At 39.1% G+C, this 23,361-nt stretch overlaps 2 protein-coding genes across 8 annotated transcripts in view; one reads left to right on the top strand and one right to left on the bottom strand.

Annotated features, from left to right (window-relative positions):
* Positions 1 to 2,365, top strand: part of CAST (calpastatin) — a 125,433-nt gene extending 123,068 nt beyond the window's left edge. For all 5 annotated transcript variants that reach the window (XM_060143310.1, XM_060143312.1, XM_060143311.1 and 2 more), the window contains one exon: positions 315 to 2,365. The gene's annotated coding sequence lies outside the window, so the exon portion shown is untranslated. The remainder of the gene's footprint in view (positions 1 to 314) is intronic.
* Positions 1,381 to 23,361, bottom strand: part of ERAP1 (endoplasmic reticulum aminopeptidase 1) — a 34,631-nt gene continuing 12,650 nt past the window's right edge. For 2 of the 3 annotated variants that reach the window (XM_060143307.1, XM_060143306.1), the window contains 15 exons: positions 23,017 to 23,137; positions 21,791 to 21,945; positions 21,320 to 21,433; positions 19,997 to 20,128; positions 16,459 to 16,590; positions 16,240 to 16,311; positions 14,808 to 14,962; positions 13,246 to 13,325; positions 12,494 to 12,677; positions 10,961 to 11,117; positions 10,077 to 10,261; positions 9,221 to 9,382; positions 8,593 to 8,733; positions 7,967 to 8,048; positions 1,381 to 3,967 (listed from right to left, as the gene is read on the bottom strand). In XM_060143307.1, coding sequence (XP_059999290.1) covers positions 3,812 to 3,967; positions 7,967 to 8,048; positions 8,593 to 8,733; positions 9,221 to 9,382; positions 10,077 to 10,261; positions 10,961 to 11,117; positions 12,494 to 12,677; positions 13,246 to 13,325; positions 14,808 to 14,962; positions 16,240 to 16,311; positions 16,459 to 16,590; positions 19,997 to 20,128; positions 21,320 to 21,433; positions 21,791 to 21,945; positions 23,017 to 23,137 — 2,028 coding nt within the window. In that variant the 3' untranslated portion in view covers positions 1,381 to 3,811. The remainder of the gene's footprint in view (positions 3,968 to 7,966; positions 8,049 to 8,592; positions 8,734 to 9,220; positions 9,383 to 10,076; positions 10,262 to 10,960; positions 11,118 to 12,493; positions 12,678 to 13,245; positions 13,326 to 14,807; positions 14,963 to 16,239; positions 16,312 to 16,458; positions 16,591 to 19,996; positions 20,129 to 21,319; positions 21,434 to 21,790; positions 21,946 to 23,016; positions 23,138 to 23,361) is intronic. The other variant, XM_060143308.1, reaches the window with a different exon arrangement.

The following is a 23,361-nucleotide window of genomic DNA, read 5'->3' on the forward strand; positions in this document are numbered from 1 at the left end:
TCAGAGAGAACAGGTCTTATTCTAAACCATAAAAGCTTATAACCACTTGCTGCCAAAAACCTAAAAGAAATGAAAATGTAGGTTAAATTGGGTTAGGCTCTCTCACCATGAATCCACTTTTATTTCCTACAAAGAGGGAGGTATACTGATTAGAACTGCTCCAAAGATTTTCCCCAAAATTATAAAAATAAATTTCTTTTAATTTTTGACTCTCATATCAACCTTAGTAAATTCCTCCTTAAATTTATTATGCCTGTAATAAGAAAATTACATATCAAATGGTTCACTGGATTTTCTTCTTTGAATTTTTCAAGGTATCCGCATATAAAATCTTCAGCTGGTCGATGGTGACTTCTGAAGAACAAAAGCCTTTGACAGCAGAAAAATTTTCTGAGTGGCTTCTAGACAGCAGTATTTGTTGAGTCTCTTGACATCCTAAACATTGTTTGTTACTCTTTTCCTGAAAAGAAACTGAATTTGTCTGGTTCACCTGTGTTATTCTACTGAGTACTGATAAACTTCGAATTTTTAAAAATTGTCTTCAGTTGGGAGAGAAAGGAGCTTTATATTTCTAAGAGATATATTTGATAGCTTCTTAAAGCAACACACACAAAAGGAAAAACCTTTGCAAACTTTTGCACCTTCTACCCTCAGTGCCTGTAAATCTCATTAGTATTTTCAATTTGCACTTAATTTTTTTGTTGTTAGCATTTGGAAAACAATGCTTTACATATTCTTCAGTGTTCTGATTTCTCATTACCCCTTTCCTCTTGGGCTTTTGAACTGTATTTGATGTTTCTTTGGGTTCATGTTTATAAGGCAAACATAAAATATCGTACATTGGGCACATGTCTCCTCTTGAGCTGCTAACAATAGATAACCTGGACAGACGAGGAAGCACTGCGCCCCTTTTCAGGCTGAACTCTTCTTTGCCAGAGGTTAGGACGTCAGCACAGGCCTACTGAGACTTGACTCGAGTCAGAAGAGCAAAACGCAGACTGCGTCGTGCATAGCAAGTTCCAAGAATAACAAAATCTAATTCTTAGAATACTCATATGGCTTGAACTCTGCTGGTTTACTGCATTAAGCTGGGCTTTCCAGTCTCTCTCTGTAAAACCTGAGCAGCAGTTGTTTGCTTAGAGCCATTGCCACATTAGTCTTGCACTGTACAGCATGTAGCTTAATGGAAGTTGGGTTTACCAAAAACACAAACTTCTGCTTAAAAATAAAGAAAAAGATCTTTTAAAAAATTTAAAAATCTGCTTTTCCTCCACAGCAATTTAAGAACTAGTGTCTGATATCCCACAACTTGGAATGGTTTCTCATACCTCTCTGAACGGTTTATGAATACAGCACCAGTGTCATTGATGAAATTAAATATTTATCAAATCCCATCTTTATTTCCTGATAGTGAATGCAGGAAAAAATATCAGGAACACATCATAAAACTGATTTGGAAGTCCTTGTTTTCAGAGAGCACAGCCTTCCTCAGCATCTGTTTAAACTATTTATTAGGATTTAGCAACTTCACTAAAAATAAGTAATATCACCAATACTGTCTAATGGGGTGGGAGGCAAGCAACAATAACAATACTGCTTATAATGGGCATCTAGTTTTGTTAATAAGATCTAAAAGTTGTCTTCAAAAATCATGCATATACCTCTGAGATTTCAAACTGCATCCACTTCAAATGCTATGTCTCCATCCCATCAGAGATGCAGGCATTATTAGTCTAAATCTGGGAAATATAAGCCAGGATTATGGTGACTAAACAGACCTTTTCAAGGCACTAACAAGAAAATAAACTTTTCCTGAGGGATTTCAACTATGTGTAGGTAGTACAAAGTGGTTTTGTTAAAAAAAAAAAAAAAAGTGAAACCTTTGACATTGACAGATGTGTTTGCAAGGATATGGCTGCAGTATTACTCATTTACATGCATACATATAAGTATTTTAAAATTACATACCAAAATCCAGACATTTAGGAAATACCTGTTAAAGTAAACATATAGTTAAGGTACTCAGAATATGCCTTTTTGTTTATTAGAAACGTGTTCAACACTTGGGTGTTTGCTAGTAATTAATGATGAGTTGAGTAAGCTACAGGATCTAAATCAGTCCTTTTTACCCATCTAATTTGGAGTAAATAACTGCAAATATTTGCTTAGAGGTAAATAACAATTTTTTATTACCAAAAAGGGTTTTGCACATTGTGTGGCAATACTGTGTCTCTTTAGAAAATGGACTTCTCTAAAAGCAAATGAAAATAGGTTCCTCAGGTGACCAAAACTGAAAACCACTATTTTCCATGTTTCATTAATCAAGATATAAGATGCAATTAAAGAAAAATATTTTACATTAAAATCTTGGCTTTGTATGTTTTTTTAGAAGAAAAACACCTGGGGATGGAAATTACCAGTGATTTCTGGTTTTAGTTCTCAAGCCATTAAGCCATGCAATAGGTATGAAAATGGAATTGCAAAACACATTTATGTCCAGAAAAGATCCTCTATTCCATACTGTATTAGAAAAACACATTGACATTTTTCATATCATATTCCTTTATCATAAATTTTGCAATATATTAAAAAAGAAAACTCATAAAATACTTCAATTCCAATACAACACACTGTCTTCACTTACTTAGGCTAATATAAGCAAGTATTTTCCATTTCTTATCAATACCTTATCATTTACTAGAGACTGCAATGCCTTACTGGCAATAAGTGCCAATAACAACTTACTTAGAGATTATAAACTGGGCCAAACAAGGAACAAGGAGAGGAAGCATCACCTACCTAAGGATCAAAAGCTCTGAGGTTCAACTTCAAATGAAAGGTTTCTCTTCTAGACCTGAAGGCACTCGGCTTTTTCAGAAGAGACACTATTATTCAGGGTCCTGAGGAAATAGATGGCACACTCAAATTAGGATTATCTGAGGAGGGTTCTATAAAAGGTTTCTGTGGAGTTTTTTGTTTGTTTTTTAAACAAAAATGTGAGCAGGATGTATGGAAACCACAAGTCCAGCCAGGACTAATTAAGCCAGGCTCCCACTTCACCCTTCACCCTGAAGGGATGAGAGGAGGAAGCACTTAGTAGAACGCACAGATGGAGAAGGCTTGTGGGAAAGAGGGCCACCTCCCTAGAGCTGAGACCTTCGGTGGAGGCCAGCCTGAGGCAACCTGCAAGGGAACCTGGGGAATAAACACCATCATCACCTACTCTCTCCCCAACCCCAGCTCTTATCTGCCCTCCTGGGAGGTCAACCAAAAGCCAGAGGCCAGGGAAGTCTCATGACGTGGCCCTCCAACAAGCCAGCCCCTGGGCACGCAGCAAGGGAGAGAAAGGTGGAAAGCGGATCCTCCGGGCCCTTCTGGCTCAATCACTGCCCCAGGGGTTCATGGTTCAGTAGTCACTACTGTTCAGAGTCTTCCCAGGAGACTGACACAACAGCTTATGAATGACAAGCCCATGGGGAGCAGGGTGTGGGGACCAGGGGTTTGGAGACCACAGGGCTTAAGTATAAAATATAAAATAGAAGAATAAGGTACTTCACTTCTCCATAGTAAGGAACCCACCACTTGGGTTTACATTTGCTGGTAACACCTATAATGGAACACGTGGTGGCAATAACCCCCTGATGAAAAAGTTAACAGCCAGTCTTCATAAGAAGGGACGAATGAATAAGGAGTTGAAGGAGCAGGAAATATCTTCACTGGGTGCCAAGACAACCATCTCTATTTTTAAAATATTCACATTCAATAAAATTTTGGAGATTACACATCACAGGAACCAACAAGGAACGGATTGTTACAGCAGTTCAAGCTTTTCATTTTGTAGCCACACTCTGATTTTATCAAAATTCTTATCCATCCAACGTATGTTTTCCTCAATGGTTTCAATTGTTTGCTGGACACAACGGAGCTGAGACCCATTTTCCTTCAAAGAGCTGAAGAATTCTTTTACCTTGTGAGGAAAAATTGGGTTTTTAAAATTTTGTTTTATTAAGTTACACAAAGTTCAGGCTAGTTAAAGAAAACTGAAGCCAAATTTCCAGCATTTTTCAAAATTCTACATAGAGAACAGGGCCAGGTGTCTGGATACGATTATGTACATAAACTTAAGCTCTATGAAATGAGCTCATGCCTCATGATGTCAAGTTTTGTGGTTTTTTCTCTGCAGCTTTTTTATTTATTCACAGTTGCCAGATTCTAAAAGACTTCACTGTTTACCATTTCATAATTAAGTTTTAATCGCATGTATCTAATGTGTATTCTGTTATAGACACACAGATGCAAACTTAACTTTTTTAAACATAGCTGAAAAAGCAGAATGTGCAGAGTATCTTCTCTGCCAAGCAAAACAGTTTCAGCCACATACGTGCAGTCTTCCTCCATGGGCCTGGCCTTGTCTGTTATGATAGAAACACTGGGGAATGGGGTTCTTAGCAAGTTATGGTGGTAATACCCCAAACCTTGCCAATTTTTTTTATCCTAATCCACAATTGATGTATTGTTCCTTCAAGATAAAATCCACCCAAAGTTCCTCGTGGTTTTAAAGAGATAAGAATCGCTTGACTATCTCCTATCTCCTCAAAAATATCTTTGCTATTGTTTCACCGATGGGTACTTTAAGCTCACATGAGGAATAGGTTGGCTTTGCAACAGCATTGACCATTGTGCTACTCTGTCTCACCTTCAAGTGTTCTTGAACTTTTCCCATACACTTCACATTAATCCATCAATTTTTTGATTTTGTAGACAGGAAGAAAGTCTAAGCCAAGATACATTATTTATTCAGCATGGATTCCAGACAGTTAATTCCTTAAAAATCCATGTCATAACATCGTAAGTTTGGGAAAAGGAGGGGGGTAAGAATAGGCTTTTTGAAAGATCAAATTCCAATTTTAAATGATTCGGGGTTGTTTTAAAATTAAATCTCAGTAGAACTTTTCTGTGAGCTGAAGGCATGCCCTCCTACTATAGCAACTTAGAAAACACTTAACCCGCTTCACTGTCCCGCCTTAAACTGTAGCACAATCTACTGTTTTGTCTCTCAGAACTCAAGATTAATTAATAGGCAGTTTAAGAAGTAACTCTGGGCAATATCCTGTGATAAACCATAATGGAAAACAATAAAAAGAATATGTGTATAGCTGAGTCACTTTGCCTATAGAGCAGAAATTAACACAACATTGTAAATCAACTATACTTCAAAAAAAAATCACTCTGGGCACTCTTCAGTCAAACCACATCAATATTTTTACTAATTGGTCCAATTAATTAATTAATCCTGAAGAAGCCTACCATGATAGTACTGAAAAACAAGCCTGCAAGAGCTCTAACAAAGCCAGCTGTTAACCCCTGCCTGCCCTTCTACTTCTCCTGACCCCAATTTATCACTCCTATCTTCATCTGCCTTGGGAAATTCAGCATCTCAACTGAGTACGTATTTGATTCAAACCTGCCTCCTTGAGAATATTTTCTGTGCATATGGGTAGAAAACCAGATTTATGCTACTAGTTGGTGAGTAAATGATTAACTTCTCTGGGACTAGGATTCCTCCTTTGTGACACTGCAGAGCGTTGGTAAGGATGTCGTCGTGTAATGTGGGTGAAGTGTAGAACCTAAAGCCCAGCAGGTACCAGGGACTCCCCCTCACCCATTTCTTCATGAATCTCTACTCTGGTACTTATTCATTTCTCCGGCTTGATTACTGTGCGAGACACTGAGGATGAGGCAATGAATCAGGCAAGCACCCTACCCTCACGAAGCTTACAGTCTGCCTGGGGAAACAAGCAATGAACTCTGCTGACTCTATACTGCTGAGGAGAAGATAAACCGGGGCTATGATAGCAACCGGGGAGGGGGTGGCCTGCTTTCGACAGAGTGGTCTGGGAAGGTGACATCTGAGCTGGGGCCTCGAAAGAAGAAAATGAACCCTTCCGGTCTAGAGTTGGGGAAAGAGCAAGCCAGGCAGAAGAAGAAAGCGCAGAGGCCTCGCGCAGGAGAAACACCTGGTGGCCCAGGAGCAGGCTGAGGGGCTGGAGTGGGCGAGACAGTGAACACAGGAGCATGTGAGAAAGGGCTGGAGAGGCGGGCAGGAGCCAGGTAAGGACCTTCTCATTCACATGGGAAGGAGAGGTTTGCAACTTCAAGAGTGACAGGCAGGGTTTCAAGACAGGGTCAGTCGTGGGTTGTTTTTCCGTTTTAAAGGTGGGAGATGGTGTGGTATTGGCAAAGTGGCAGGAGGGAGGCCAGTTAGGAAGGAGGCTGTCACCATAGGCCACACAAGAGGTGAGAAAGGCTCGGCCAGGGTAAGAGCAGAGAAGTGCACAGATGGGGTGCAGATGCCGGAAGCAGAGCCAACAGGACTTGGGATGAACTCGATGTGAGGGGAAGGAAGGGCTCAGGATGACTCCTGCATTGTAAATGTCAGTAGGACACTCTGCATTCGGACAACATCTCGGGCTCTTTCATTTACATGTCCTGCCACAGGGTTTCTGCACCTGAGGTTTCCTCTGCACACAGCACTCTCCGCCTAGATATCAGCATTTCCTTCAACATCTCCTCAAAGGTCCGCGAGTCATCCCACAGGACACAGCACCATTCCCTTACCCAGTCACTCGCTCTCCTTCCCTTGCCTTTTTCATCTTCAGAGCATGTAACTACCTGACATGAGTTGATCTGTCTGTAATTGTCTGGTTCCCCCAGTAAAATGTAAGCTCTATGAGGGCAGGGGCTTTGTCTATCCTGTTCATCATTGTAGCCCTGGAACCTAAAACCACACCTGTTGTAGAGTAAGAATGTAATATGTCTTGAATGAATTCATGAGAAAATTAATGAAAGAACAAAATAATGAATGAAATGTTTTGTTGCTACAGACCTGGTCTATCTGGTCCCAGCCCATAGATGGCTCTGCTGTCATCACACAGAATATCTCTGCTGTAGACTTCACTAGAATTCAGGCTTGAATTATTAGGTGCAAGTTAATTTTACAGACCTGGGTGAGGCTACTGAAAAATTGGAGAAAAGGGTTGTGACATTTCTTTCCCATTTTCAAAGCACTCTCCATCGAGCTAGATCATGGTGTAACCAGACTACACAATGGAACCACTCCTAAAAAAGTTAATATTAGGCTCTCAGCTTTTATCTAATTGCACCATTTTTAAAACCATGTAAAATCTGTTCTACAGCTTTACTATAGAGAATATTATTATAGAAAAGCCACCGCAACAAAATGACCCATACAGCAAACTCCTCAAAAGTTTAAGACTGAGAGAAAAGTCTGCTTTTGTGGAAAACTTGTATGTTCCATGGTTCTCTCTTACCTGACAATAACGCATACTGTTTTCTCATCTTTCTTTGGCTGCTAGGAAGCTATGATAAACTTAGGGTACAACTGCAATAAATTATCCTCAGCATAAATCCCTCATACAATTTCCTTTCTGAACATTATGCAGTTTTTTGTTCTTTATTTTAGCATTATTTTATATATGGACCTTAAAAGTTGCCTAGAATTCTTTCTGAAAGTAGATGGTTCATAAGTAAGTAATAGGAAATCATGAGCTCAAATAGTGGAGAGCCTAGCTTCCAGACCTGCCTCTTTCAAAATAACTAGAGGATCACTTCAGTCACTTAAACCTCCGATAATCACTTGTAACATCCTAAACAGGGATTAAATGTCTAAAGTAATTTTTAAGCCCTAAAATTTTTAATGGCAGAGCTAAGACTTCTAAATGTGTTTGGGAAGAGGCACAGTTTTCAATGGTTTATTTGTAACTGATTTTTGCTCATGTCAAAAAACACCACACTAAACAAAACACCCATCCAAAAAGAACGTTTACCAAGTGACCAAATCCACTTCTAACTCATCAGGCCCTTAAAGTATTTTGCCTACCTCATATTTATTAGATAATTGTCACTGAAGTTCAAAAAGAAAGCTTTTTATTTATTTATTTTTTACCTCTTCAAGCCGTGCTCTTGTCGAGAACTGATTTGTTGTTCCCATTACCATGTAGGCTATGGAACTTGAGCCAAGTTCAAACCTAGAAATAGAAATTGTCAAAATGTATTGTGAAGTATTTGTTCATTCGACATGTATTTTTAAGTGCCTCATATATGTGATAGCAGTTAACTAAAAACTGGTTAGGCGTGAAAAAGATAAGACGTGATCCTTTGCTCCAATGGGCTAAGATCTAGTTGTAAAAAATCAACACACCAGCCGCTGAATAAAAGATTAAGTACCCAAAAGAAAATGACAGAAGTAGTAGGTGCTACAAGAGTTTGGGCAGATACAACAAGTGGAAGTACTAAACAGAAGACTTGCCTGAACTGTGCAGGCGGCTTCTGGTAGGTCACGGGGTGCGGGAAGAGATTATTCCAGATGGAATGAAACACTTGACCATCCAGATCCATTAGTTAGCACTGAATTAGAGTTTCATATTTTCTAAGGGTATTTTAAGTACCTCTACTTCCTTTCTTCAGTCAAAAGAATCCCTTTAGATAATCACTGTTATTTTACAAACGTAGCTAAAACAGCCAGGTTTAGGAATTTTTGCCAGTCACAACACAATTTTGGGCACTACTTACTTTTGTACAAGTTTATTCCAATTTTCCCTCAGAAACTGCCAGGCCAGTGGATATCCCACTGGGTTTCTGCCGATAGTTCTAAGAATATCTGGAAACTCTTGAGTTTTTATTGTATCTCCCTTAAAACTTTGATCTAGTAGCCTAGAATGATTAAGACAAGAAGTGTTAGCAACGAAGAGGCCCTGAAAAAGTTCCAAACAACTTTAATAAAATAATTTGGGAAAGAAAAAAGCTGATCTGCCAATAATAAAGACACAAAAGATAAATAGATTACCAGAGCCCTGAGAAACTCCCTATAGCTACATAATAATAAAAACTAACATTTGTACAGTGTTTACAACACCGATTCTCATATATTCTCTCATTTGCTCACAAATGTAGCTAAGATAGGTATATCCGGTGTAAATTTCTAAATGTGTTATTTTAAAGATATACATACTCCTTTAAATATTTTTCCTGACACCCGCTGCTCTCTAATTATTTACCGTACACATTAGGTGTGTGCCCTCTTGCATAAATGTTCCCAGCAGGAAACGCAGTTCCTGGCCAAGAGGACAAAAACAGATGCCAGAAGGATCTGATCTAATTTAATTCCTCTTGGCTACCTGAACATGAATGAATTACTTACCACTGAAGCTTTTCTTTATCGTGGGTAATACAGAGAGCAAATTCAATTTGGTGTTTCTCAGTACTGGACAATGACGATTGATATTTACTATAAAGAAAATCCCATCCTTCTGGGTTCTGGGCCCCTACAGCAAACACTGCCAAGGTCACATCGCTGGGCAGCCTGTGGAAAAGAACACACCCAGGGAGAGGCTGAGATGACGGAAGTGCGTTTGCATGCACGAGAGAGGCAGATTATGAAACGATAAACTGGAACCACAATCAGAGAAGCATGCCTGGAAATATAAACAAAAATAACTTCTTTCCTTCAGTAACACTTTAGGAAAGAAGCAAGAGAAAGTAACTGAAAGTAGGTTTTAAGTAGCCTTCTCAAAAATACATTGTGAAATGCCACTTCTATAAACACCTACATTTCTAACATACTTTAAGGATGCTGAGTGACTCAATAGGTGGTCACTTTTCAAGTCAAAAGAAGGAAATTCAAACTAGACTTAAAATGCAGTCCATGAACAAAAGTCAGGAATCCAATAGGACCACCTGTTTGTAAGCACTTTTATGAATAGAAGCATGTATAGTTGGCTTAGTATTTCCTGGATAGGACTTAAGCCCCAAGTCTAAAAGGACTGAATCCCTGCCGCCCGCCTCCCCATTAACCAAACCCCCGGCCTCCTGTCAGGAACTTAAAACAGAAAGTTGAGCAATGCATAGATAAGTCTAAAAAAAAAATATTATTTTCCCAAAAAGGACAGCAGGGGAGACTTGTTATACTTGTTTTTTCTCCCAACATTTAGCAATGATGGTGGAAAAATAAAAGATACCCCTTATCTGAACAAACCGGTTGTTCGATAAAAACAGACCTCAAATTCCCATTGGCTTCCTGCCACTGTCTGAAATAGCCTTCTGCCTTCTGCACACAGGGCTGGTACTTGCGCACACAGGCCAGGAGAAGCAGCTGACTCCGCAGCATTCGCTCTGAGATGGAGCCTTCATCCGTCCAAGTCTGCTTATCAATGAGGTCCCTCAGCAGCCCGATGAGAAAGGCCTGTGGGAAAGCCACACATGTCACCAGTCTGGTCCCAAGTCATCTCATGGTTTATATAATCCAATACACCCTCAGGTGATGGGGGTTATTTTTTAAAGCTTAGTCCAATTCATATTTCCAAAACCATGCAGTTGTTTATATTTAATTATAAAAGGGGTCAAAAGCAAGAAATGATGAACGATTTCAGTATTTGTGTAACAATCTTTTATAAATATATCCTTATCTACTTAAAATCAAGATGAACTGCCACTTTCAAAGCAAACTAACAGAGACAGTTGATATGACTAAATTTTGAGAGCAAATCATATAAGACGTCATTACATTTTGCCAAAAGGAGCAATTTTGTGCCTCTTGCTTAAGTACCTGAGTCCCAGAAAATCTTAATAGCAACTACCACAGTACAGAAGTAAAGTGACATAAACAATTAGCCTAATGAGGGAATGGCAAATCTGTGAAACTTAAGAACAGAATCTAACAGTGCCATGCCTATTTTTAGTGCCAAAATAAAACCAAAGTCTTCATTGGTCAACCCAAATACTGAGGTCATTGTGATTTTCTTTAAAATATATCAAGATATATATAAGATACATATATTATATTATATATATATAATATACACCATGATACGAACTCTTTTCCACACCTACACCAAAGCAAACCAGTTATCTAAAAACTATTCAACTTATTTCAGGCTTTTACCTTGAATTGAGTTTCCACTTCATTCATATCTCTTTTCTCCATTAACTTATACATAGGTATCAGTTCATTCAAACCTTGGAACACTGGCATGATTTCAGTTTCACGTTTCAAGTACAAGGTTAAATCCAAGGCTTTTTCAATGGATAGCTTTCCAATGCTGGTCAAGAGACACCAGGGTTAGCAGTTTAAAAGAAGATCCAGGAAATCAACTATTTGTTTCAAAAGTTATTTGAACAACCTTCCAGCAAAACATTCAATCAGATATAAACGCTCCCTTATAAATAATTACCTTTATACTAACATCTTTCCTGTCACATACATCACAACATGTGGCATGTTTACACTGTAAAGGAACTTTCTCAAATAATAGAGCTAGGGTTAACTAGCTCTATGAGTTGTGGTTAAGATGCGATGGGAACAGGTCAGCATCTATCCCTCTGTGAAACGTCGGATTGTGCTGAACTTGCAGAGTAAAATGGAAAATTTGATCAAAGATCCTTCAGGAAGCCTCACCTGAGACTGCCACTCAGTCACAAGTATGAGTCCCTGGAGTCAACACATCCTCGTCTCCATTTCAAAAAGAAACTGAATATAGATATCAATTCTTCATTACAGAGGGTTGGTGTTAAACATCTTAGTGGTAGGGTGCACACGCTCATGTAAATAAACACAAAATCCCCTATGATGTCATCAGTAATGCGCTATGGAAGGGAATATTTAGGCAGGGCAGAAATGGCTAGATAATCAACCCCTATCTTTATTCCCCACTGCTTTCTGTCACCTCAAGAGGCCCAGGAAAGGAAGTCCACAACATTTAGAGCAGAGACACGTGGGGCTGAGAATTACAGTATTCCCTCCCACTTGGGTGATTCCCCTTAGACTTCAGTTCTACCTAAATATTGAAGAAGGTTGAGTTTTAGGCTTGGGGAACATTTCCTGAAAAGCCAATGTTATGGGGCAAAAAAAAAGAGTGAACACTATCCTCACCCACTCAAAGGTCACCTGGTTGGGCCACATTCTATGAGCCATAAAGATGCTATGCAGTTCAGCTATCCAGTTTGGGTGGGGTGGGAGTGGGGCGTGTGGATATCTCTCCTTTAGTCTGAGAGATGTAATGCCCACAACTTGGGCCTGGGCCACTTGGTCTTCTAAGAAGGCTTCCGGATTGTCAGAGACCCAGCGGGGAGAAACCTGATCTGTTACAGCAGGGCCAGAAAAAGCCGCAGGACTAGGCTTTAGGGACCAGGCAAGGGGCTTCTCCAGGATGTTGGTCTCCTGGTTTTCTACACTTTTGTCTCAGTCTGATCATTAATGAAAAAGATTAAAATACAGATTCCTTACTTTTGCCTTACTCAGCGGACGCAGATAAGACGTTAATCCTAAGACTAAAAGCAACCTTGAACTGTTAGAAGAACTTAGGAGAAAACACCCTCAACTTCTTATTAGCAATCACTTTCATCTTTAGAAATCAAGGATTTGAATGACAACAGCAGCTTTCAGAAACAAACCAAGACTGTGAAGAGCTTGTATTACCTGACAAGCTGAAAAGCATTGTTAATGAGACTGGCCCGATCACTACTGCTGATGGCCGTGTGTGTTCCTTTTAAAAGGCCAGTCAAAGAATCCCATCCATCATCCTCATAATGCACTATGTAATAGCCATTCATTCCAACATTAAATTTGATCCATTCCACCTCTTCTGGGAGGATGAGCACATCTAGAGCAAATAAAATAAATCATAGCTCCATTTTCTCTCTTGCCTGGAGAAAGCTTTTCTGATCAGAGACTGGACAAGGAAATTAAAGGAGAGTTTAATACTGAACAATTTTAATACTGAAATGAGTTTCATATTGAACACATTCCTTTTAGAAACCAGAAAACAGCATCCCAATAGACAAAAGCCAATACTAGTTTTAGACACTAATTTTGTGAGATTTATAGACCTATGAGAAGAATGCCATGTTTCAGGCCATATGTATGATATAACCCAGCAATGTTAAAGTAAGGGGAAATTTTCCCAAGTATCTCTTCTCCTCAGCATTACATAACTCAACTGTTTTAATCCCTATCTGGCAAGATACTGTCCTTCCTTTTTGGCAACCAGACAGTATTTTCAAACCTATATTCTTCACTAGAAATTGGGTCACAGATCTGCTTAAGATAAAGGCTGATCTGATCCTTTTTGTTTTAACCAAGATAAATAGCAAAGAAAACTTATTATCTAAGTCCTACACATTTCCATAGTTCCTTCTTGAAGAAAGCTAGTTAGTTCCACAACAAATTACCTGTTCTTGTCTTCAGCAAAAATCGCTGGACTGAGTCTGAGTTGCTGGTAATGAATGTCAATGGGACATGCCACAGGTACCTACAAGAAAGGAGGATGGATTTGTTCATTTGCTGATTCACTGCAACAAGCAGTTCTTAAATCTCCTACCACGCTCCGGGCACTGGCTCATTTAAAGAAGGATGGTACCCAAAACTGCTACTGTAAAGAGCTCAAAACATCCCCAGACCATTTTCCAGCTTTGTAGGAGTGGCCAGCTGGGGCACTATTCATTCTTCTTGGACTCCTTGAATAGAGCTAGGAATTTGGGCTCAAGTGAGCCCTGACAGCCTGCGCAGTGATTGCCTCAAGGGATCTCAGGGTGCCTAACTTTAAAAATGTGACCACTAGTAATGGCAGAAATTGATAGCATGTGCTTTCTAAATCATATACTCAGAAGAACACAGCATCACTTCTGTGGAATTCCTGCCAAGGATGCATAAGCTGAATCTGATCGTGAAGAAACAGCAGAAGACCCAAATTAAAGGACATCCTCTAAAATAGCTAGCCTGTACTCTTCAAAAATATCAAGGTCAAGAAAGACAGACTGAGGAACTGTTTCAGAAAAAAAGAACTGAAGAGATGTGAACAGTAATACAATGTGATCCTATGTAAAATCCTGAACCAGGTTTCTTTCTTTTGCTATAAAGATATTATTAGGACCACTGAGGAAAGTTGAATAAGGTTGATACATTTGATAATAGTATTTATCAAGTTCACGTCATAATTTTGATAAAGGTACTGTGGTTACATAAATGAATTCTCTTGTTTTTTAGGAAATACGACACTGAAGTATTTCAGGGTAAAGAGGAAATCATGTCTCCAGCTTACCCTCAAACATTTAAAAAATATATATATATGCCATATATAGAGAGAAAGAAATAAAGATCATATTTTTTGGAACTGTTTGATATTTTAGGTTATATGGAGAGAGAGAAAACAAATGTGGTAAAGAGTTAACACATATCTGCGCAAAGAATATATGGAATTCTTTGCTCTCTCCTTATATTTTCTCCATAGGTCTGAAATTATTTCAAAATAAAAAGTTTTGTAAATAGTGTCCATCCAGGGTCAGTCCAGTTGCAGTGTCTCATTTCCAGTGATGTCCTCTGTAGTGTTAAGCTGACAAACAGGTTCTGGGATCTAACTCAAGACTTCCAAAGAAGAGAATGGAGTCTCTTGTATTTCCCAGAAATCACCTAAATGTTTATGTCCTTAGCTCCACCCCAAATGCCAGGCACTATTGTAACTAAGTGGCAAATGCTTCTACTGGAGTTGATTTCAAGCCAGTAACTGGAAATTACCACCATATCTAACTACAAACCATGAGAATGTTAAAATAATTATACATCATCTTCATCCTTTTGAATAGATGGTGGTGTATAAGTCAAATTCCTAGGATATATAGATTTGATTAAAATATTTTAGCAACAGAGTTAAGGGCACTACTTCAAAAATAAGGGTTCACCCTACAAGACAGATGTTACCTAGCCAACAAAATGAGTTTCTCTCTGTGAACGTTACCCAGTTTCTGGGGCGTCGTCCGGGCCTTTCACATAGTGCTCTTGCTTCATGTGTACATTCCTCCCTCTCATGGTGATGGTTATCAGGGGAAAGCCCTTCTGAAGCGTCCAGGTGTTCATCATGGTTTTCACATCAAGGCCTTCCTGTCGCCAGTGCTGGTTTATAAGAAAAAGGCAGATGCGTGACCCACTTGGACCCAACTCTAGGAAAAGAACCCAAGCTTGTGCTCACAGCGCTGCAACCAGTGAAGCTCTTCTGCGTCCCTTCCCCTGCTCCCTTCCCCCGCTGTCTCCAGCCACTGCATGCCCATTAAAGCACTGACTGTTTACTTTTCATTCTCTTCCTGTACACATAGATGTCTTGAGAACAGGTACCACACCTGGTTCTCCTGGGCAGACCTTAGCTTGGCACCAGGCACAAAGCAGGAGTGTGAATGAATGCAGGGGGAGAAGGGACAGAAAGTGGCCACGCGTTCAACACCTACATAACGATGCTGGCTCTCAGACAAGCAAGGTGGGGAAAACATGTCCCATCAAGAGCCTATACTTCCCAAGCGATAACACCGACATGGCTCACACTTAACAGATGGCCGTGAACTCAAACAAGGATCTATTCTTTGATACTAAAAGTTTTCAAAAAATATTTAAGAGCTAATAAAAGGATAAAACGTACTACAGGACACATCTAGTAACTACTGAATAAAGCTGTCTCTAAAAGCAAAAAAGCCAAGAAAATAAAAATCTGGTGGATAAAATCCTGTTGAATCTCCAGACTCACCCTCAGCTACCTATGAAAATACTCCACAAGGCCAGAAAAACAGAGACTCAGACTGTTTTGTGATTCAGGTGTTATGAATTCTTTATAGTTTAGCAGTTAAAGACATGAGTTAGATCTAAATTCAAATCCCCACTCTACAATTTACTAATCATATGCCTTTGGATTTCCTATTCCCATCTGTAAAAATAGGGATAACAGTACTCGCTCATAGGCGTGTTGTGAAGAGTAAAGCAGATACTACACGTAAGTGCTTCAAACGTGCCTGACACATAGTAAGCGCTCAAGAATGCTCACTGCCATCATGTTTTTTCACAAATGAAGAGCTACGGAAACGATCAACATGGCCTGATGGATACAGTCCTGATCTACCACAGAAACATGTCATAAATCCACTGCTTTACAGAGAGTGAAGCTGAAGAAATTAGTATCAGTGAGATGTGGTACCAAAGAAGGTTGGACAACTCCCTTGCGTAGATAGATATAAGAAAAATTGTGGAAGTCTGTCAGTCTGGTATAGTTTAAACGCAGCCTTATCTATAGAGAGACTGATATCATCAAGGACCTCGGAAAGTTCAGCACAGAGCTATCTATCCTTCAAACAAAACGGAGTAAAAGAACGTGCTTCGGGGGAACATGTACAGATGTAAAAACTTACTGAAGATGAAGATGAATGTTCACCTCTAGAACAAAATCCATCCATTTGTTGCGTGCTGTCTGTAGGGCAAATCTAAAAACCAAAAATAAACACATCACTCAGTTCTGTAAAAAACACTCACGATTCTTCTCAGAGGGATTAATGTGGTGCAGAGCAAAAACAAAACAAGATAATAGGCCTGTCAGTCCCAAACACAGAGATACACAAAAACATACTCACACTTGCCATACTATTCCAAAGGTCCTCGTTTTTTGTGTTTTTATAGCTATACTTCTGCAGATACTTTACAATACCACTTTTAAATGCATCGGCACCAAGATAATCCCTCAGCATATTCAGAACACAAGCCCCCTGAAAAGACAACGTAAATAACTGTTAGCTGTAGTCTGCCTCCATCTAATCTACCCTCACACTAGTTTGGAGTCATTCTTTAAAATGCAGATACAGTAATCTTTTTAGTGTCTAGCAATTCATGGAACAATTAGAGAAAGTGGGTTAAACCTGGACCTGTTGAGGCAGGGGATCAACATGACTGTTTATGCTTTTAGTCCACTGGAACCGTTTTCTATCACTAACCAAGCCTCCCCAACATCTGCAACCTTCCATTATTCACAGGTGAGTGGACAACGTACAGACTAAAACTGAACTTGAACCACCACGTGGCTCTCCTACTGCCGCTCTGGGGTGGGTGAGTAACCGGTGAGGAATCTTGGAGCCCAGGCAGGCTTGAGCAAAGAGAACTGGCAGGGCAAGAGTAACAATGAGAAAGGGAGCAAGAGAATTCCTAAATACTCTGCATTCCCCTGATAAGAGCTCTTCTCCCTTTCACTCCCATTCTTGTAGATCATGGGTCACAAACTCAAATGCCTCCAGTGGTCAGACAGGTGACAAACGAGGGAAGTAGTCCAAGGATAAAAAAATGTTCTTTTACGTTCTTTGTTTCCCCCTGAACTTTGCATACAACTAACCACCAAGGACTCTTCCTTCCTTCCTCCATCCCTCTCTCTCAACAACCACCCTCTTTCAAGTCTTCTTTTCCTAAGAAATCATGATTCCCTCTTCCGAGAAAGCCCTTTCTACATTCTTTACTTCCTGAAAAGCCCCATTTCATCTATTTTCTTAATTAATTTTTATTGGAGTATGGTTGCTTTACAATGTTGTGTTAGCCTCCACTGCACAGCCCAATTCATCTTTAAGACATAACTCAAAATCTTCTTTTCCGGGAAAATTTCTTAGGTCCCCCCTAGGCAGTGGTAGTCTCTCTCTGGTTCTAGGGGATCATAGAGTCACTAGATAGGCAAAGCCCAGGTCCCTGAATGTCTACATGGTGTGCCTATTCCTGCCAACAGGACTGGTGTTTTTTTTGAGGTATAATTGACATATAACATTAGTTTCAGGTGTACAACATGAATCAATACTTGTATTTAGTGCAAAATGATCACCACAATACACCTTGTTAACATCCATCATTACACAGTCACAAATTTTTTTCTTGTGAGGAGGACTTTTAAGATCTACTTTTAGCAACTTCTGAATACACAATACAATATTATTAACTATAGTTGCCATGCTGTACATTATAATCCTATAATGTATTTTATAACCTGGAAGTTTGTACCTTTTGACCTCCTTCATCCATTTCACCTACCGCCGCCCCTCACCCCTGGCAACCACCAATCTATGAGCTCATTTTTTGTGTGTTTGTTTTTACACTTAACATATAAGTGAGATCATACAGGATTTGTCTTTCTGACTTATTTCACTTAGCATAATGCCCTCAAGATCCATCCATGTTGTCACAAGTGCCAAGATTTCCTTTTTTATGGCTGAATATTGCACTGTGGAATGGTCACTTATGGAAACAATTATCTTGGCTATTGTAAATAACACTGCCTGGAACATAGGAATGCACATAACTCTTTAAGTTAGTGTTTTTTGTTTTCTTTGAATAAATACCCAGAAGTAGAATTGCTGGATATGATAGCTTTATTTTTTAATATTTTGTTTTCCACAGTGGCTGGACCAATTTACATTCCCACCACAGTGCACGAGGGTTTCCTTTTCTCCACATCCTTGCCAACACTTGCTATTTGTCTTTATGAGATGAGCCATTCTGACCAGCGTGAGGTGATGTCTCATTGTGTTTTTTGTTTTGTTTGTTTGTTTGTTTTGCGGTACGCGGGCCTCTCACCGTTGTGGCCTCTCCCGCTGCGGAGCAGACGCTCCGGACGCACAGGCTCAGTGACCATGGCTCACGGGCCCAGCCGCTCCACAGCATGTGGGATCCTCCCGGACTGGGTCACGAACCTGCGTCCCCTGCATCGGCAGGCAGACTCTCAACCACTGCACCACCAGGGAAGCCCTCTCATTGTGTTTTGATTTGCATTTCCCCAATGATTAGTGATGTTGAGCACCTTATCATGTACCCATTGGCCATCTGTTTGTCTTTGGAAAAGTTTCTATTCAGTTCCTCTGCTCCTTTTAAAATCAGATTGTTTTCTTTAGTCATTGAGTTGTAGGAGTTCTTTATATATTTTGGATATTACCCTTGTCAGACATATGGTTTGCAAGTATTTTCTCCCATCCAGTAGGCTGCCTTTTCATTTTGTTGTTTTTTTGTGCAGACAGCTTTTAATTTGATGTAGTCCCACTTGGTTTTTGCTTTTGTTGCTTATGCTCTTATACTTTTGGTGTCATATACCATAAAAATCACTGCTAAGACCCATGTCAAGAAGCTTTTTCTCTCAGTTTTTATGAACATTATGGTTTACAGTCTTAACATTTAAGTCTTTAATCCATTTCAAGTTAGTTTTCGTGAATGGTGTAAGATAGTGGTACAGTTTCATTATTTTACATGTGGTGTTGGGAGAACTAAATGATCATTTTTTTAAGAGACTCTCCATTCCCCATTGTATATTCTCAGGTCCTTTGTCATAAATTAACCATATATGCATGGGTTGATTTCTGGGCTCTATTCTGTTCCATTGATCTATGTGTGTGTTTATATGTCTGTTTTATGTCTGCTTTTATCTCCTCTGCACTATGGATGGAAACATGCAAACAAGATATACTTTTCCATTTGCTACACATAAAACAGCCAAGCATAATGATAAATGACACATTCTCTGCCAAGCATAATGATAAATGACACATTCTCTGCCTTGGTGAGGATAACAGAAACGGTTGGGAATGGAAGGGAAAGTGGAAAAGCAGAACTCTGATCTCATAAAGGAGCCATGACTTAGCTCCCGTCTATGCTGCTAAGGGAAATATAGGCCTGGTATGACCAGAATCCTTTTTCCCTCCTATCGAAGCCAGAAATCTGGATTTTTATTTAAAATCTCCCAATTATTATATGTTGGCAACAATTTCCAATTCTTTTATTAAACACATTGTGCAGGACAACTGTTTCTGAAGGCACCAAAAGCTATACAAGGGCAGGGGCTTTTGCCTGGTACACAGTTGATGCTCGATCAAGACCTATTTATTGAAGGATAAATAAAAAGCTTCTGTAGGCCATGAATATTCAACTTAAGACAGTAAACAAACTGACCACAATATAATCTTTAGGATTTGAAGCTAAACCTCAAGTTAGGCCTAAAAGAGTTAACTCTGGGCAGCATGGGTGAGAAGAGAAGGAATTCAATCTGGGCTAGTCCTTATGAAGGGAAAGTCACCCCAAAACACTATCTATAACCTCTCCACCCCACATTTTTAAGTGCAGGGTCCAAACTGTACCCTTATAATCCATTTTTACCTTTTCATAAGAAACTTCATCAAATATCTCCCGAATCTGAGCAGGATTCTCCACAGGTGTGGACACAGGGTGTGAGGAGTTTAATGCATCTACCTCCATAGCATTAAAACACTTATCAAAGAAATAATCTTCCTATTGAGACAGAAAAAAAGACAACATCACCAATGATTTACATTTACTTGAAAAAAATACGAAATGAGGATGGTCTGACCTGGGATAATAGGTTTACACTCTCAATTTCTAATCTAACCTTTTCCATATTTATAGAATTTACAAAAGTAAATAGAATTACTATCTTCTAAAGAACAGCCAAGAAACAGTGATCTTAGATCAACACTGAAATTTTTGTTTAAATACTTATCACCTTAGAATAAAGAAAATTTCCTATTAAAAGGAAAAACATTATGCCTACAGTCCAACAGTGCCAAAATCAGAAACTAAAATGTATAGTGATTTAAGTATCTCCAATCATCATCTATACTATTTTAAAGCAAAGAAATTTAGCTTTAAAACCATGTAATGAAAGAAAAAGTAATGAAAAACAAATCCCAACTATAACCTGATTAGGGCATATTACCCAATAAAATAATATCCATATGTAATCATTTTTATTATTAAAGACTATGTGGAAACAGGAAAATATTTATGATCCACTCTAGTGTAATAATTATATGTACATTATAATTATAACTACATATAAGTTATGTGTATTGGAAGATGAAAATGGGATATGAATATGTCCAAATGAAAATTATAATATGATAAAGGATTGTTTTTACATAAAGTTTCTTTTTAATTTTACTGCATTTGATTTTCACAAGTTAAACACATGATTTTTAAAGTCAACACGTAGAGGTTCCAAAGCATTAAGTCTGCGACCCATGAGTCTAGGTTCTTATACAATCAAATGTACAATGACCTTAAACATAACTCATTTCATTTGGCAAGCAGGACCCTATTGAAATAGCAATCTGTACCTAATACTTCTTCAGTGAGCAACCCGAAGGTTGGGGAAGTGATATGGAACAGACAGGTTGTCATTATTTCTATTTCTTTGATATTAAGGGAGGACAAAATGTAATACTAACTTCATAACAATCATAGATTTGGAAATAAGCAATTGAGTTTGGAAATAAACCTTTGCAATGTATCTTTAAAGTTCACTAGCATTTTGGAAACCTGATTCATATTTAAACTCCCAGGGAAGTTATCAATCTTTCTATGAATTCCATGATCTAACATCAGTAAGTATTTTCCAGCAACATTAAACAACACAACAGATTGATCTAAAATGTAAAAAAAAAGTAAGTAAATACAACTTACAACTTTCAGTTCTGGATGAGTCACACTGACAGACACAAACTCCATAAACTTGGCAAATCCCTCATTTAGCCAAAGATCATTCCACCATTCCATAGTGACGAGGTTCCCAAACCACTGAAAGGAAAACATTACTCAGGTTATTCACAGATTTCTATGGAAACTGGATTATCTACGTGGCCATAAACGTCAGACATTCAGAAGGAAATATATTCTATATGTGTAAGGTCAGTATACGAATGTTAACATATTTATAAAGCTAATATTTTTTTCAAAGTAAAAAGAAAAACTTCGCAATGTGTATTATAAAACATGGTACCTAATGCTTTAAAGAAATCATTTCTTCTTCTGGGAAAAAAGACATAGTAAAAATGAATTGGTAGAATTCATACAACAGTATGAATAGCCTATGTCCCAGAAAAGCAATATAGATATAGTTAACATTTTTTTGAAAGTGTGATTGAGCTTATATACCTGGTGGGCGAGTTCATGGGACACAGTCATCGTGATGCCAAGCTTACTTGATGCAGAAGACTTTTCAGCATCAAACAGTAGAGACGATTCCCTGTATGTTGTCAGTCCCCAGTTTTCCATAGCACCAGACTGAAAGTCAGGAATAGCAGCAAGATCTTGGGAAGGAAACAAAAACATCTTACCAATCTCAAGCTACATGTTGCCCAAACACACTAACTTTCAGAGTGGATGGGTGTAGGGATCAAAGAAAAACTACGTGGCTCACGCAGAATCATGGATTATTCTAGACTGAAGAACCTTTCACAATAAAGAAAAAGGACTCAGTGACTCATACAGAGTTACTTTGCTGCTGCAAGACAAAGTCAGGCTTGGGTTTCAGACCTCCTGACTCCATTTCTAATTCTCTGACAAGGTGCTTGGGGACTAGACAATTTTAACAATTGTCTCAATAATCCACTCGACCTTGGATGCCCAAGACTCCCATACACCTAAAAACTCAAAACACACAGTAGTTTTAAGGGCTCATGTAAGAAAGAAAATGCAGATTTTCTCATGCTCTATCAGTGAATTCGTTCGAAAAATTCATTGAGTACTCTATGTTCCTACCAAATGTGTGCCACTCATGAAAAAAATACAGCCTCTGTCCTTTGCTATCTACCCAATAATATAGTTGTGCTTGTCTTTAAAGTCAGAAGGCAAGGACTTCCCTGGTGGCGCAGTGGTTAAGAATCCACCTGCCAATGCAGGGGACACGGGTTCAAGCCCTGGTCTGGGAAGATCCCACGTGCCGTGGAGCAACTAAGCCCATGCACCACAACTACTGAGCCTGCGCTCTAGAGCCCGCGAGCCACAGCTACTGAAGTCCACGAGCCACAACTACTGAAGCCCGCACACCTAGAGCCCGTGCTCCGCAACGAGAAGCCACCGCAATGAGAAGCCTGCGCACCATAATGAGGAGTAGCCCCCGCTCACTGCAACTAGAGAAAGCCTGCACATAGCAACGAAGACCCAACACAGCCAAAAATAAATAAATAAATTTATTTTTAAAAAATTAATTTAAAGTCAGAAGGCAAAATTATCTCCATGACATGTGCCTCAGGAACCTGCCAGGTTTTAATGACTTGAGGGCCTGCCGAGCTGAGGGGGGAGATGCCAATTAGGAGGATATAATCTACTGCTGGGGTCAGTAAATGCCACACTTTGTAACACCTGTGCCAAATCTATACCTTGTTTGGATAAGGGATATGGAATGCTGAAATAATCCTCATAAAATTCTAGAAGAGTCACCGCGGCATCCAGTGCATAACCTGCCTGATTTATCTTGTCTGGAACAGCATACACGGAAACCTGAAGAGAAAGGTACACGAAAGTTATCCAAATGCCACAGTGGCTTCTCTAGAAGACTGACATTAACAGCTTCATATTGTGGGATATGGTTGCCAATTTAAGAAAGACAATTGGAAGTTCTATTTCTTATATTAATGCTGACTGTTCCTGATCAACCCCCCCTTCTGAAAACTACAACAAACGCTGGATAACAAATACAAACATGTCTTTTTAAATGTTTACAT

This window comes from Lagenorhynchus albirostris, chromosome 3, assembly GCF_949774975.1.
Source record: "Lagenorhynchus albirostris chromosome 3, mLagAlb1.1, whole genome shotgun sequence".
Classification (NCBI taxonomy): Eukaryota; Metazoa; Chordata; class Mammalia; order Artiodactyla; family Delphinidae; genus Lagenorhynchus; species Lagenorhynchus albirostris.